Genomic DNA, 16624 nt, shown 5'->3' with positions numbered 1-16624 from the left:
TGTACAGATTTTTTTAAAAAATAATTGCAAACAATCATACAGGACATTCCTGTATTTAAAAATAACTTACCAGAGCATTTAATAATAATCCTTCATTTTGTTTTTAACATACTACATGTCCTGTTTTCCTTATATGGATTATTATTGCAAAGTACATGTGTGGGAGCCCACTACAGCAAGCCTTCTTTCTACAAAGTGCTGGTTAGGATTTTATAATGTGAATTGACTTGACAATGTTGGAGAGCATCTTCCTTTCTTTCTCAGATACAAACGTGACAAAATACATTTACACATCAGCCTTTAGAGATTTACTGTTCAGCATTCTGACTACATAGCACTGCTATCAAACTTCAGGATGTAAGCTGATCGCTTGCAAAGGCCAGGAGTTAGTTTTTAACCACCCTTGTATAGCAATGAACATCAATGAATTATGGATTTTGGTTTCTTACATTATTTTTAAGAAATTGGGTATTGACCACTACCAGAGTCAGGATACTGGACTCGATGGACTAATGGTTTGATCTGAGACATCAGATCCTATGTTCTTATTTTTATAGGGAAAACATTATTTCTGTCTATCATACTTATATAGTCCCCATTAGGGTAGTATTTGATTGCCTAACACAGGACCAGCTCTAGGCACCAGCAAAGCAAACACATGCTTGGGGCGGCACAATTCCAGGGGCGGCATTCCGGCCTTTTATTTTTTTGCTTGGGCGGCATTCCAGCCACCCCCCCTCTTTTTTTTTTTTTTGTTTGGGCAGTTGTGCTCTCAGAGCTTGGGGCGGCAAAAAACCTAGAGCTGGCCCTGACCTACAAATTGGTAATATATTTATCCTCATGTTTGCAGAGGAGGACCTGAGGCCACACAATGCACAGTCAACCTGTGGAACTTCTTGCCAGGGGATGATGTGAAGGCCAAGACTATAACAGGGTTCAAAAAAGAACTAGATAAATTCATGGAGGATAGGTCCATCAATGGCTATTAGCCAAGATGGGCAGGGATGGAGTCCCTAGCCTCTGTTTGCCAGAAGCTGGGAATGGGCGACAGGGGATGGATCACTTGATGATTACCTGTTCTGTTCATTCCCTCTGAAGCCCCTGGTATTGGCCACTGCCAGAAGACAGAATACTGGGCTAGATGGATGTTTGGTATGACCAAGTATAGTCATTCTTATGCTTGTCTACACGGGGGTTTTTTGCAGACTGTGTTTTTGCACGTACGCTTTTGTGGATTAATTTATCCAAAATAATTAAAGCCAGGTGGGTGGACACAATCTACTTCCCTCTGAATCAGTGCATCCACACAGGGGGTTTTTTTGTTTTTTTTTTAAAGAACTCTTCTAAAGCTCCTTTTCTTTGTTGCGGCATTGAAACTTATCTTGGGAGTGATCCCTCCATCATTTACTTTGCTATATGTTGTGTAGCTTGGCACTCCGGTGGCTGCTCTTCAGGAGGTACTGGACCAACATATCTCTCCAGATCTCAAGGGACTCCATGGGGCATGGCTGCTGTAATGCTGAGAAGGGTACAAGATGCCAGGCATGTACAATTGCAAATGGGTCACTTCTAGCTCCACGTCAGTATTTAAACAGGAAGGTGACATCTATCAAAACGACCCCAGAGTAGTAGCAGGCACACAAAGACACAAGTAGATCCAGGTGCGAAGCAATGTAGTGTGGGACAGCAGTGGGAGGACTGCCAGAGGCAGAAGTTACGCTGAAAGACAGATGCGTCCACACACACCTTTTTCTGCACTAACTCATCCGGAAGTGAACTAAACTACTTTCAAAGTTGGTGATCCAATTTACAACAAATGACCAGTTAGTTTGACATATGAATTGGTTGCGAGGCATTTTACTAAAAAACCACAGGTGAATGTTTGCTCCAGGGTGGTAGACAAGACCTCAGTGCCTTGTCCAAGGTCACTCAGGAAGCCTTTGCCAAATCAGGGAATTGAACCCAGGTTGCCCAAATCTCAGGCCAGTGCTCTAACTACTAGACCATCCTTCCACACATTCCTTAGTGTATGCTTTCTTACTAGCTATGTAATTGTTATTTCACTTTATCTTCCTAAATGGAAACTGCCATATGGGAGCATATCATTGTCAAAAAGAAGGGGGATTCAAGGCTAAGACCCACTTCCCCTAAACATAGCTTCATGGTAGAACTGTTTTTTATATTCATTTTGGGTTTGCTGCAGTTGCAGATGGAGTTAGTCAATGGTGCGCCCCTTAACCTGGGAATATTGCCCTCTCGTGGTGGGAGACTTCATAAAACTGCTGATCCATCTCACAGGATATTCAGTCTCCAAGAATTGCCCAATGGATCTAGTTAATTATACTATATTATAAAGGGGAGCAATTGTTTCCTGATCCCCTGCAGGCAGTGGGTTAACACCTTGATGTGTGGAATTTTATATCCCTTGTAATAATTGGCAACTAAGATGGTGTGAAAATTAATATTCTTATTCATATATATCGATTGTATACTACTAACCTATATTTTTAAGTAATATCTTGCAGCAGTGAGGCCCATGAGTTAAAATATATTGCATAAAAAGATAGTAATTATTATGCCTCTGAGAGTAAATATTTTACTTTTTCTCTGGATTATGTACATCATTATGAATATGACCAATAGAAATGACTCTACAGAAGGAGAGAGTGGTGCTGTAATTGTACACAGCAGACCACAGACTGACTTGTAAAAGGCCTTCCAAAAATGGCAAAAGCACTGAGGAGGTATTTCCCCCTGTTTTATTTTTAGATAAGCATTAACAATCAGGGGCTGCATTTTTAAGAAAATCACTTTGATCTGTGCTCTCCCACTCTAAGTTGAGCAGGAGGCTGAATTATCTGCAGACATTTAACAAAGTCCCTGTTGAGCTGAAAGGCAGCAAATGTGGGCTGATACTGCCATGGTTCTGTTCTGCAAAAATGAGCTTAAATAACGTCAGAAGATAGATGCAATTTTATTCTCTTACCGTTTTACGCCGTGATTCTACAAATGGCTATCGGGGTGCATAAGGGTCTACCCACGCAGATCCTTTTGCAGGTTCAGAGTTTTACAATGTATGTAGCCACTTTCATTACAAAAGAAATGACCTTGTGTATTATTTTATCCATAGGACACCTTTATCCAGTAGATATTTTAGCAAGTAATCCTGAGGTTACCCAAGAAGCAGCTGAGGCCTACTATGAAAAACTTTTGCAGCAAACTTCATCATCTCCTGAGTTTTTTTCCATTCCTGGTGAAGAGAAGGTAATATAATTACGTTCCCAAGTAGAAAATGTATTTAGATACCGAAGAAAGGCAATTACAAGTGCAGTGGCCAGAATCTGTTTGAATATATCTAGGTTAGTGTGGCAAGGATAAAAATCACTTAAAGTTTCAGATTCAATCAATCAGATTCGCAAAAAGAAAAGGAGTACTTGTGGCACCTTAGAGACTAACAAATTTATTAGAGCATAAGCTTTCGTGAGCTACAGCTCACTTCATCGGATGAGCTGTAGCTCACGAAAGCTTATGCTCTAATAAATTTGTTAGTCTCTAAGGTGCCACAAGTACTCCTTTTCTTTTTGCGAATACAGACTAACATGGCTGCTACTGTGAAATCAATCAGATTGTAAATATTTTACCCTCATAGACTAGAGATAAACTCAAATCAAAAGACTAGATCTGAAAACCACCAAAATTTCAAGTACAAATCTGAATTTTGTGTCTGGATCCTACCTCCATATTGGGATTGAATTTGGAGGGTGTTTAGGATTGGATCCAAAATCTTCAGCTCTTGGCCCATCTTGTGCTGTTCAGGCTAATTTAAATTGTGCAGTGAATTTCCTTACTGTTGTAGAGATTTGTTCTTTCTATTAAAAAGAACAGGGGTACTTGTGGCACCTTAGAGACTAACAAATTTATTTGAGCATAAGCTTTCGTGAGCTACAGCTCACTTCATTGGATGCATGCAGTAGAAAATACAGTGGGGAGATTTTATATACACAGAGAACATGAAACAATGGATGTTACCATATGCACTGTAACAAGAATGATCAGGTAAGGTGAGCTATTGCCAGCAGGAGGGGTGGGTGAAGGATCCTTTTGTAGTGATAAATCAAGGTGGGCCATTTCCAGTTGTTGACAAGAACGTGTGAGGAACAGTGGGGAGGAGGGGGGGAATAAACATGGGGAAATAGTTTTACTTTGTGTAATGACCCATCCACTCCCAGTCTTTAGTCAAACCTATGTTAATTATATCCAGTTTGCAAATTAATTCCAATTCAGCAGTCTCTCGTTGGAGTCTGTTTCTGAAGTTTTTTTGTTGAAGAATTGCCACTTTTAGGTCTGTAATCGAGTGACCAAAGAGATTGAAGTGTTCTCCGACTGGTTTTTGAATGTTATAATTCTTGACATCTGATTTGTGTCCATTTATTCTTTTATATAGAGACTGTCCAGTTTGACCAAAGTACATGGCAGAGGGGCATTGCTGGCACGTGATGGCATATGTCACATTGGTAGATGCGCAAGTGAACGAGCCTCTGATAGTGTGGCTGATGTGATTAGACCCTATGATGGTGTCCCCTGAATAGATATGTGGACAGAGTTGGCAACGGGCTTAGTTGCAAGGATAAGTTCCTGGGTTAGTGGTTTTGTTGTGTGGTGTGTGGTTGCTGGTGAGTATTTGCTTCAAGTTGGGAGCTGTCTCCCAAGATCTGTGAGAGTGACGGGTTGTCATTCAGGATAGGTTTTAGATCTTTGATGATGAGTTGGAGAGGTTTTAGTTGGGGGCTGAAGGTGATGGTTAGTGGCGTATTGTTATTTTCTTTGTTGGGCCTGTCCTGTAGTAGGTGACTTCTGGGTACTCTTCTGGCTCTGTCAAGCTGTTTCTTCATTTCAGCAGGTGGGTGTTGTAGTTGTAAGAACGCTTGATAGAGATCTTGTAGGTGTTCGTCTCTGTCTGAAGGGTTGGAGCAAATGCGATTGTATTGTAGAGCTTGGCTGTTGACAATGGATCGTGTTGCGTGGTCTGGATGAAAGCTGGAGGCATGTAGGTAAGCATAGCGGTCAGTAGGTTTCTGGTATAGGGTGTTGTTTATGTGACCATCGCTTATTAGCACCGTAGTGTCCAGGAAGTGGATTTCTTGTGTGCACTGGTCCAGGCTGAGGTTGATGGTGGGATGGAAATTGTTGAAATCATGGTGGAATTCCTCAAGGGCGTCTTTTCCATGGGTCCAGATGATGAAGATGTCATCAATGTAGCGCAAGTAGAGTAGGGGCATTAGGGGAAGAGAGCTGAGGAAGCGTTGTTCTAGGTCAGCCATAAAAATGTTGGCATACTGTGGGGCCATGCGGGTACCCATAGCAGTGCCACTGACTCTTTCTATTGTGAGTCAGCAATAAACACAATGAAATTTTCTAATATTGCTCTTTCACGCAAGCTCTGATCAGAAATGGTTGACAGACTGAATAAAAACTCTTTAGTGATAGAGCTGCAGGGACCAATCCTGCATTGGCCGAGAGATGGGCAGGATAAGACTAGATAGGTCTTTTTCATTTCTAACTTCAATCATTGTATGAAACCTTCCAGTATGTGGGCCCTTTTCTATGCAATGAAAGTTTCTGTTGGACCAGCTGTGTTTATATCATTACACAGTGCTGAAGCAATGCCACTCAGTTGAAATAACGATTTGTGTGGAATATGGTGGCTTCTAAACAGTTTTGGAAAATATTTTATAGTCATTTCTAGAAAAAGTCAGTTGATGTGGGTGGGGTAACTTTCATATTGTCTGAGAAGTAAGGGTGACTCATCTTATAGTATTCTTTTAATGCCCTCTAGTGGACCAAGATCATAACCGTCTGTAAGGTTAAATACAAAAAGGCTGTTACACTGTCCTTAGCTCAACTTGTCATGCAGGGATGCCATGTTACTAGCCCATCTGGTGTTCAGTTAGGGGGCGGGGAGCTTAGAACACTAAGCAATGCTGCGTCTCCACAATAGCTAGAGCTAAAGAATGGAGTTTTGGCTTCAAGTCTGAAGTATCTTGATTTTATGGCTTGTAGTGAGACCTTAAATATAACTTCAGACTTAATTTTGTATGTAATTTTGTTCTTGTCTAATCTGCACACGCAGAACAATACAATTACCAAAGGGCAAAAGTAACAAGAATTTTCTAGCTGTTTCCTATAAACCATAATAAATGCTTCAATGAATTCTGATATTTTATAAATCAAAAATAAATCAAAATATAAGAATTTATCTCCCTTCAAGAAGACCGCAGATATCTGAGCTAACAACCTCTATTACCCCTACTCTGGGAAAACATACACCTAAGAATTTAGGGATGAAGATTGCTGTGATTGACTAGTCCCTATTTAGTCTGACTAGTCTCTGAGCCTTTTGCTTCTGTAGACCTAGGTTAAAACCTGTCTCAGGTGATGGGGCCAATGGACCATCTAGTTCTTTAATGCATATTAGATTGTTGTCATCCCATTTACTCAGACCACTGTGCAGCGTGTCATGGTTGGCAGTCTTTGCTCAAGAGGATTATTGCAGGTCAGGGTGGAAGTGCATTGGCAGAGTTCTGTGCAGGGAAAACTGGTCCAGCTATGGCAGATTTGTGCTTGTGCTGTTTGTGTCTCACTTTCATGAGTGCTAAATTAACTCGCAAATCAAAACAGTAGGATTTGTCATAAAAACAGCACATGACTTTTACTTGAGGAGGTGCTCACAGGTGTCACTGTGATGCCAGTGATGATGTATTTGCAGCATGCAAAGAAAGAGATATAATCAGGAGAAGATACTAAGATTTCTCAGGAAGGTCATATGCTGTATGCAGCGTTACATTTCCTCAGTAGCTCAGTGGAGGAACAAATATACTTGACCCTAGTGTTCTGACATTGATGAATTGGTGAACGCTCGTTCCAGGTGCAAGTTGTTACTTTGAATAGTCCACCTTGCTTACATGTTTCTGTATGTGCTTCCGATAATTGAAATGCTTTTTTGCCAGCTCTACAGCTTAAAACAGCTAAATGCCTGTTTTTAGGTTAAACTTGAAGATTCCTGTATGTGTTTCCTTCCTGTGTACCGAGAAGACCCAAAATATAAAATTTTGGTGTTAACAGATCCACAGGATAAAGAAAGAGGTAAGATTCATGTCAATATATTTTGAAAATGGAATGATTATACTTTTTGTCTTACTTAAACAATGCACAGTGGATGTCAGCAAATTTCTAGAACAACAGTACTTTAACTCCATGCCATGATTTGAACATGAAGTAGATTTAGCTAATATGTAAAGCAAATGTTTTAAAAGGCCATCTGTGCAGGCAGTCTAGTAGCTAGCGTGGGAGATTGGCAATCAGGTCTCTGGATTCTGTTCCCAGTTCAGCTACTGATTAGAAGACTAGCCTTGGGTAAATCTCTCTTCCTCTCTCTCTGCATTTGTACAATGGGGATAATCATACATTTCTATCTCACAGGGATGTTGTGAAACTTAATTAATTAATGTTTGGCTTGAGCTTTGATATCCTTGAAAGATAGGACATATAGAAGTGCAAAAAATTCTGATATGTTATGATAGATTGTAGCTTACTAACATTCCTGTATTTTGTATTTTTCCTTTGTGGTAGCCACCTCCTCAGTTCTAGGTTTAAATGGCCCATTTTTCTGGACTGCCTTGTGAGAGGTAAATTCAGATGTGCAGTCAGGAACTGAATTAAACTCATTTTATTGGCAGATCTCCAGCAGTCTGCTTTATACTCTGTGCCAGTCTATGCCCTACTTACTACTAGTAATGCTGGAGTTTTTCTTATTACATCCATATGGTGACCTTAAATGGACACATCATTGCAGTTATTATTCCTAGAACTATGTGCTTACTGGCATTTCTATTCCACAAATCATTGGCTGGGTTATCACCAGGTCCTAGAGATTTGGGTTATGATTGCATCTTAGCTTTTTGTCCACCCATCAAGGATCACTGCTCTACACAGTGTGAGTGTTCCTACACACATTCTGGTTTCTTTCTGTTTAACTCCATCAGTCAATAGACTGTGTGGCCATAACACTGTCTGGGATTTACAACACTGAAAATAAATTGCAAGCTATGATGCCATAGTCTTCAGCAGGGATTGAATCCAAGTCATTTAGCACCAAAAGCACAGGCTTCTACTGCTTGAACTAAAAGAGCTCTTTGAGCTGCTGGAAAACAGGAGGTTATATAGTCTTGGGAGAAGCTACTAGAAAGAAACTGTCATGTACACCAGGCCAGTGTATTAAATACTTCCCCCAGTGGATAAGCTTCTCCCAACTGTCTAAGATCCACAAGAGTTCAAGTCCTATCTGGGGAGGCAAACTTTTATTTAACCCTTCTTTAATATATATGTATAAGGGTATAATATGTATCAGGAAGTCAGAAAATGTTAAACTAAGGTGTCTCTTGCTCACTCCAAACTCTGTTTGGAACTCACACCACTCTACAATCTGTGCTTTGGACTCTATCTCTTAGTCCCTCTTCTCCCACAATACAGCAATAAGCTAAAAACACCACTGAAATTCAAAGTGCCTTTTATTTCTGAAGGTGTAAGCTATACATTTTCAATAGAAGAGATTTGCAGCCAATATTATTGTTATAAGAAATATTACAAAGAAAGACAAGCTGGAGTTCTGGGTCCAGTCCGTAATGCATCAGATAACTGTCCTATGCTATGTTAAAATATGAACGTTATACTGTGCTCTGTTATCAAACACTGGTTCAGTTGGCTGACTCAGACCCCATCGCAGCTAAACAACTGGAACCTGGAAGTCTTTTCACATGAACAAAAAATAGATTAAACTCACCTGCGACTGGTTTTATATTGTACTTCAGAACATCCTCCCATTCCATGTGCTCTCCCATGCTGGACTGATAATTCACTAACTGGCTGTAATTCAGTCAGAAGAAGGACAGAAACTTCCTGGCACACAGACACAGCCAAAGAAGTTTATGGTTCCTTTAAAGCTACAGATCCTTTCCTGACAGTGGTTTACACATCAGTATTAACATTTGCATTAATGGAATATCAGCACTGATACCATTCGGGGGGGGGAAAAAACCCTCTACTTACTGCAGGCCAAATTCTGAGTGTAATTGCAGTTGTGCATCTCTGTCAACTTGACTTCAAATGGGAGTAACTGAGAACAGTGATGAGGAAGTTTGGTTTTTTCAAGAAGGGGGATACGTAGGTATAATAATGCATAATGATATCTAAAAAGGGATCATGAAGAATCATTGACTATATACAGATGGAAGAAATAGAGTGCATACAGCATGAATATTTAGCAACACAGTCAAGTAGTAATAGAAACACTATGAATTAATGAGATCTGTGTACACAGAGAAACAAGGTCTATTACCACGTCAAACACATGAGTTCTGGAGACTAAACTTCCTAATAGTTATCTACAATAAATGCTTAAACTTAGCAGAATAGGGACTTCTCTGTGTAGTAAGCAGGAGGAGGACTTTAAATCTCATGTGTAGGAGTTGATTCTATAAGATTCTTGCAAACCTTGGGTCTGATCCTGTAGTTCCACTGGGATCAACAAGACTGCTCATTTAAGTAAGGGCTACGTAATCTGGTTTTTAATAGTACCCTTTAAATATGAATTTAAAAGGATTTTACTTGACGTTCTCTCTCTGTGGTTTACATACTGAAAATACATGGCAAACCTCGATATATTTTTAAAATGTTTCCTATTTATACCAAACTTTATTTTTTTCTTTATAAAGAATGCACTATAATACATATCCATAAGCTCTGTGAAGTCACCCTGTAGATCCTTTCTTGTATACAGAAGCATTTTAACTGTTATTTTCCAAATGCTTTTCCAGGTAGCAGATTATTTTTGCAGCTTTTGATTTCTCCGGGTATAAAACCTGCCATAACCCACATGTTTTAAGTCTCTCCATTTTTTGTAAATTGGTGCTTATTTCATTATTTTGTTTTATATTCATATGATCATATGAGTGGTTTGATTTGAATGAGCCATACCCGTTTTGTAACATTCAGCCTAAATAGTTAGCCTTTCAGTGTATTTCACAGTCAGCTTTGCTAAATGCCATACATTTGACATCACTCTGAAGTTTCCCTTTAGTCTTTAATATTATTACAGTATGGTAATGATATGTGACAGGGTGCAGGGGATTTAGATTCCAATCTCTATGTCTAAACAAGATCTGAAGTGGATGGTATGCGGTGGAGAGAAATATTTGGGTTGCTATTCCACAGAACGTCACTCTCGGTCTTTATTTGGGTTGGAGATGTTTGTTTGTTTATGATGGGCTGTGTGTTACCATGAACATTTTTCTGAGAATGTAAATTGTGTTGCAAGGGCTACTAGAGCATCGTATGGGTGATTTAATATCTTCACAACCCTAAATTAACAAACATACACTATTGTGTATGTTTCTAAATACTGAATGTGCTGTCCCTGCTGGAAATATTTTTCAATGAGCATGATTTCTAGTAACTGTAGATGCCACAAGAAAAGGAGTACTTGTGGCACCTTAGAGACTAACAAATTTATTAGAGCATAAGCTTTCGTGAGCTACAGCTCACTTTCACTTCATCAGATGCCGCAGAACATTTATCATAGGATAGTCACAACAAATCACTGGGAAAAAAATTAATTGTAGTGGGAAAACATAATCTGGTTGCAGGGAATCAATTCTTGGTATTTATCTGGTCCCCATTACTAGTATCTCAATGCCTCACTATCTTTAATATATTTACTGTGAGAGCACCCCCGTGAGGTAGAGAAGTACTGTTAGACGTAGCTTACTGAGAATGGAGGCAGAGAGAGACTAAAAGACTTGCCACAGGTCACACAGGAAGTGTGCGGGAATAGAACCCTGCTTTCCCAAATCCAGCCGAGCACCCTAAGCCACTGAGTCACCTTTCTTGTTCAAAGTGGCAGTATGACAAAAATGAATGGCAGGTATCTTGAAGTCCTGTGCACACCATAAAACACCAAAATATTTCCAGGAATAAATAGAATAATAATGGCAAGAGCTGTGGAATGTCTAGCTCAGATATTGTAATAAACAGTGCAAATATGCCTCTTTTTAAAAAAAGATAGTAGATTGGAGCCCCTGCTTCCCTGGGGTCTCAGAAATGTATGTTTGAGTTCTGATTCAGGGGAGGAGTGGAGAAAAATGCTTGAATTGGGCTGGATGTTGCTTGAATTTTCTTGCTTTTCTCTTTATTTGGGTGCTAATTGGGCATCTAATTCAAAGAGATAAAATGGAAAGACTTGTAGAAGAATGTAGCAACATTTGGCCAGAGTACAGTAGGAAGTGAAAATTAAATGCAGGCCTGTGTTTGGGGAAAAATTCTTCTCCTTGCTAATCAATAGAAGAGATTGCACAATCACAGTCACTGCTTTTTTAGGCCTTGTTCAGCTCAACATTGTTAAGCAGAATCCTGCCGAATATCTGCAACAGCAACAACAACAAAAAAAGCCGGTGGGTCTGATATTTCACATACTCTCCACTTTCCATGAACCGTAGATCCAGTAGTGGAATGTCTGATCATCCTTTTGTCCTCTATTCATCAAATGTCAGTTTTGGAAAGAGCTATAAAATAGGGAAAGGATGAGATCAAGGAGAACTTGATCTTCTGAAACTTACCTGTATTCAAAATGGTTTCCACAAAATTGTTTGCAAGATGAGATTGAGAGTGTGTGGAAACATCCATAGGTTAAACTGTGAACTGGATGTTTACTTTAAAAATGATAATTTTAGAAGAAAGTACATACATTCGCATGGAATTTGGGGAAGTGTTTTTCTTTAAGGAAGGCATCTGTGTATACAAACTAGCCCAAGTACTATGATGTGACAGTTGCTATGTCAACTAGTGTATTCCACCCCCCAGCCCCTTAAATTATTGAATAGCACAGTAAATATTCCATAAAAGTCAAGTAGTTCCTCGCAATGTGTTTATGCACCTCTCTATTTTCATCAAAGTTTTTTCACGCTTTTCTGATCATCACACTGTGTGTTTAGTGTGAGGGTGCGGCTGGGGGTGTAGGTTTCATGCCAAATCCCTTTTGGGGTTAACCTCATGCAGCTGCAGATGAAGTCAATGTTTGGCCCATTACATCCCTTTGTCTGACTCTGCTTTCTTTGGTAGCTGCATGTTTCATGGATATGTAATGGAGCAGTGCCGCTTGCACTGGAAAGTGGGGTGAAGGGATTGAGGGAACAGATTGAATCCATCATAGAAAGTGTATGAAACCTCAATGCCAGTAAGTGCAATTAATATTTAATTAATTGGAGCTGGTGTTATAAACAGGCATCTGCAGTTGCTCCTTTCTTGTTAAACTCAAGGCACAAAGTGTAACACGTTTTGGCATGTACCTTAATAATTTATTCAAAATATAGGTTAACTAAGCAATAACCCTGGACTCAAAGCCCACTGGGAGCTAGTAAAGCTTGAAGCAAAAAAGAGAAACTAACCTATGCACATTAGAAACATTTGTATAACCTGGGGCTAAAACAGGTAAATGATAACACTCACATTAAAGGCTTTTCACTTGCTTGTCTGTAAATTTGTTCTTGATTGGGTGGATGGTTCTTCACTCCCTGGTGCTTGTCCCTGGTAGGATGATTTGGGACATGATGATTAAGGTTACGTTTTAGTCACGGGTATTTTCAGGTCTCGGGCAGTAAACAAAAATTCATGGCCCATGACCTGTCCATGACTTGTAGTAAAAATACCCGTGACTAAAACTTGGGGGAGGGGGCTTCCCCAGGACCCTGGAGGTGCTGTGGGAGGGCGGGTCTGGGGGGGGAACCGGTGGCAGCTTAGGGCCTGGGTCTCCTGCTGGTGCTGGCAGGGCAGGGTTGGCAGGGCCAGCAGGTTCCCTACCTGGCTCTGCGCATGCCTCCTGTCCCCCAGCAGCAACAGCAGCAGACAACTCAGTTTGGATGTGGGGAGTTGGGGCAAGGGATGGGATGAGGCAGGCTCTGGGCAGCACTTACCTGGGGGGCTCCCCGGAAGTGGCAACTTCTCCCCTCGCTCAGTTCCATCCTAGGCGGAGGTGTAACCAGGCAGCTCTGCACGCTGCCTCTGCCTGCAGGCACCGCCTCTGCAGCTCCCTGTGGCTGCGGTTCCTGGACTATGGGAGCTTTGGGGGCGGTGTCCTGGGCGGGGACAGCACGCAGAGCTGCCTGGCCACACCTCCGCCTAGCAGCTGAGCGAGGGAGAAGTTGCTGCTTCTGGGGGCCCCCCAGGTAAGTACTGCCCAGAGCCTGCATCACCCCATCCGGTGCCCCAATCCTCTGCCCCCTCCCACACCCAAACTTTGCTGCTGAGGGTGGGGGGAGGGCACAGGGGCCTGGGATTGCCCCAGCAGTTGCCAGTGCGACTGGTGCACTGCCCTGAGCCAGGCGTGCCGGCCGCTGCAGAAGTCACGGAGATCATGGAAAGTCACAGAATCCGTGATTTCCTTGACAAACTCACAGCCTTACTGATGATCCAGTGGTTAGGGTGCTAGCCTAGACTTGAAACCTACATTCAGTTTCTGCTGAAAAATCAGGCCACTTTTATGTAGGTATCTAACTTCAGGCAACCAGCTTTCCAAATGTTTATCTTCCTTTTACTCTCACTGGTGAATTTGCTTGACAGTGGTCTTTGCTGCAACTATTTTGAGTTAATGTGTCCCCGTTTCTTCTTTTAGTTTTGGCAATTTACCTTAACCAGTCCTGGTGGCCTGTTGAAGATATAGTGAAGACTGCTGATTCCTCTAGAGAAGGTCTTATACAGGTACAGACAAATGCCTTTGTTGTGAAGCATTCCAGCTGTGATGACCGTATAGTGCTCTGTGTGTTTGGATTTGTCTTTCATCATATTATATATCTTTTGTGCTTTATATTGTATACTCTTTGTGGGTCTGGTCTCCCTACTGTCTAGTGCCACCCCAACTTCCTGAATAAATATTAATTTTTCATGTCCTATTCATGGTTCATCTGTTGGTTATTCTCTGTCTCTCTCTCCATTTTTTTCAAGGTTGCCCCCTTTAGCATGTAAAAAAGCAATCAGATAAACTGAATTATTGCATTAATAATAACCCTATACATTAGTGCTGCTTCGTTGACCATCTGTTGTGAAGATGAGTCTTCTTACTCTATGGCCCAGTATCTTATCTAGCCATTTACAAAGCTTTCTGCCTTATGTTTTTTAGATTGTATTTATTTTATTGAGCTGTTCTCATTGAATGGTGGATTTTTTATTTTATTCTTTCTTCAAATAAATACCCTTGGTCTGATGCAACAATCTTGTTTTGGGAGAATAGATGGAGAGATGTTACCGACTTTTAATTTAATCTATTCACAGCTGCTAAGAAGTCAGTTGCTTAGTGTATGTAGGATTTGCATTGCCATGTGGCAAACAAGTTTGTCTTTCTTTATTCCTGTTTCCCACCCACCCCTCTGTCTCCTAGTTGGATGCTTCCTAACTCCTTTCCTGTGCCATTCTTTCCCTGATTCTGTGACATTTTTAATCATGCAGGGTTTAATTCATCCCTCTCCATAGGCAGCCTGATTTAATAGCTTTTGCACAGGGAACTAAGGGGGGAGGTTTGGGGAGTAAACCCATCCCCCAACCTGCAGGTAGGCTTTTGGATAGTAGCACTGGCTCTACACAGCTGTTTCTCAAGCTTCTTCTTTAGCAGTGGAGGATGAAAAAAATATTTTGGCTCCTCGATCCCTTTTAACATGTTTTGGGTAATTTTGTCTCGGGTATATGTTGTTTACTGTGACATGCAATATTGACACATTTCGGTCAATAGGGACACGGCAGCATAGGTATTCTCCTTTTAGTACACTTTTGAGTGTGGATAGTCCATAAGCCACTGGTTCACTGTGACCATGGGCAAATCACTTCACCTCCCTGTGCCTCAGTTTTCTCATCTGTGAAAGTATACTCTGCAGGGGCATTGGCAAGCTTTTTAAATGGAGGGTGATACCTAAGGGGAATTATTATTATTTCTTCTATATACCATGTTTAGTCTTGAGAAAAGAAGACTGAAGGGGGGAACCTAATAACAGATACCTTAAGGGCTGTGGTGAAGAGGGTGGTGATCAGTTATTCTCCGTGGCCACTGAAGTGGGAACAAGAAGTAATGGACTTAATCTGAAGCAAGGGAGTGTTAAGTTAGCTATTAGGAAAATCTCTATTATAAGGGTAGTTAAGCTATGGAATGAGTTTCCGAGGGAGGTTGTGGAATCCCCATCATTGGAGGTTTTTAAGAACTGGTTGGACTGGTTTACTTGGTCCTGCCTCAGTGGGGGGCTGGACTTGATGACTTCTTGATGTCCCTTCAAGCCCTACCGTTCTATGATTTGAACTGGTTTATGAGGCATTTTTGCCCCAAATGAGTGGGATACATACACCACCCTCTTAAAAAATAAAACTTTCTTTGGAAGGCAAAATCCCTGAAGTCTCCTCATTTTTCTTTTCTCTGTTTATTTTTTCTCAAAGGTCCAAACATTTGGAGAAAGGATTGTCCTCTTTGTTCTCAACTACATTATTTTTGGAATGTTAGAAAGGAGTTCAGCTAATGATACATTCTTTGTATCTCATTCCGCCAAGGAGTCTGCCAAAATATTCTGGAGGAATGGAGATGCTGTTGCCTTTTACACAGTCAAAATGAAAGGTAAAGTAATGTCAGAGAAACATTCCCATCAGTTCCATATTGCCAAAAATGTAGTTTCCCCTGCCCCTTAGCATAAATAATCCTATGCTCCCATTTAAATTTTTAGATAGAAGTCACCTGCATACCATTGTAGAGAATGAATCGGAGAAACTAACCCTCATAGAATTTGGAAGCCATTCATATTACTTCCATTAAAACACAATGGGTCCAAATTCTATTCTAGGTTACACTGTGTGATCTGGACTGTTTGGAAAGCTGCACCTGTTCAAATTTCAGCAGTGTCCAATTCATCCTCCTTCCTGGCTTTCTTGCTTTGGCAGACCACACCCAAACCCTATCTGGTGGGAGCCTCAGGTTTCTAGCTTTGGCTGCCAGACTCCTTTGTATCAGAGTCATCTCTGCAGCAGCAGCCTTTCATACTTCCTGTAATCTCCCGAGTTTCCCCTTTCACTGAAGCCATCTGCTGCCTTTTATGGGGAATTACTGGATCCAACCCAGGTGTGCCTATTTAATAATCAGGGTTGGCTAACCCCAGGCCCTCCAAGTCCTTAAGGGACTTCACCCCGCTACAGTGCTGAGATAGGCTGCTGCCTGTCAGAGCCTTCCTGAGGAGATGGAGACCCGAAGTAGGGAGGTCAGAATACGGTAGCCAGTTCTGGTGTTCATATTCTAAAAAGGAAGTTGAAAACAGAATCAGAGAAATGTAAGGCTGGAAGGGACTTCAAGAAGTCATCAAGTCCAGCCCCCTGCTCTGAGGCAGGGCCAAGTAAACCTAGACTATGAGTGACAGGTGTTTGTCTAACCTGTTCTTAATCTGCAGTGATGGGGATTCCACACCTCCCTTGGAAGTCTATTCCAGAGCTTAACTGTCTCGATAGTTAGAACATTTTCCCTGATATTTAACCTAAATCTCCCTTGCTCCCTTGT

At 41.1% G+C, this 16624-nt stretch overlaps 1 protein-coding gene across 3 annotated transcripts in view; it reads left to right on the top strand.

The window, feature by feature from the left end:
- LOC119862153 (protein FAM169B-like) overlaps positions 1-16624 on the top strand; it is a 57217-nt gene that overhangs the window by 14928 nt on the left and 25665 nt on the right. For all 3 annotated transcript variants that reach the window (XM_043493779.1, XM_038418291.2, XM_043493780.1), the window contains 4 exons: positions 3131-3264; positions 7044-7143; positions 13721-13806; positions 15523-15697. In XM_043493779.1, the coding sequence (XP_043349714.1) occupies positions 3131-3264; positions 7044-7143; positions 13721-13806; positions 15523-15697 (495 nt within the window). The remainder of the gene's footprint in view (positions 1-3130; positions 3265-7043; positions 7144-13720; positions 13807-15522; positions 15698-16624) is intronic.

The sequence above is a fragment of the Dermochelys coriacea genome, chromosome 10 (genome assembly GCF_009764565.3).
Source record: "Dermochelys coriacea isolate rDerCor1 chromosome 10, rDerCor1.pri.v4, whole genome shotgun sequence".
NCBI lineage: Eukaryota > Metazoa > Chordata > Testudines > Dermochelyidae > Dermochelys > Dermochelys coriacea.
This window is presented reverse-complemented; position numbering and strand designations above follow the sequence as displayed.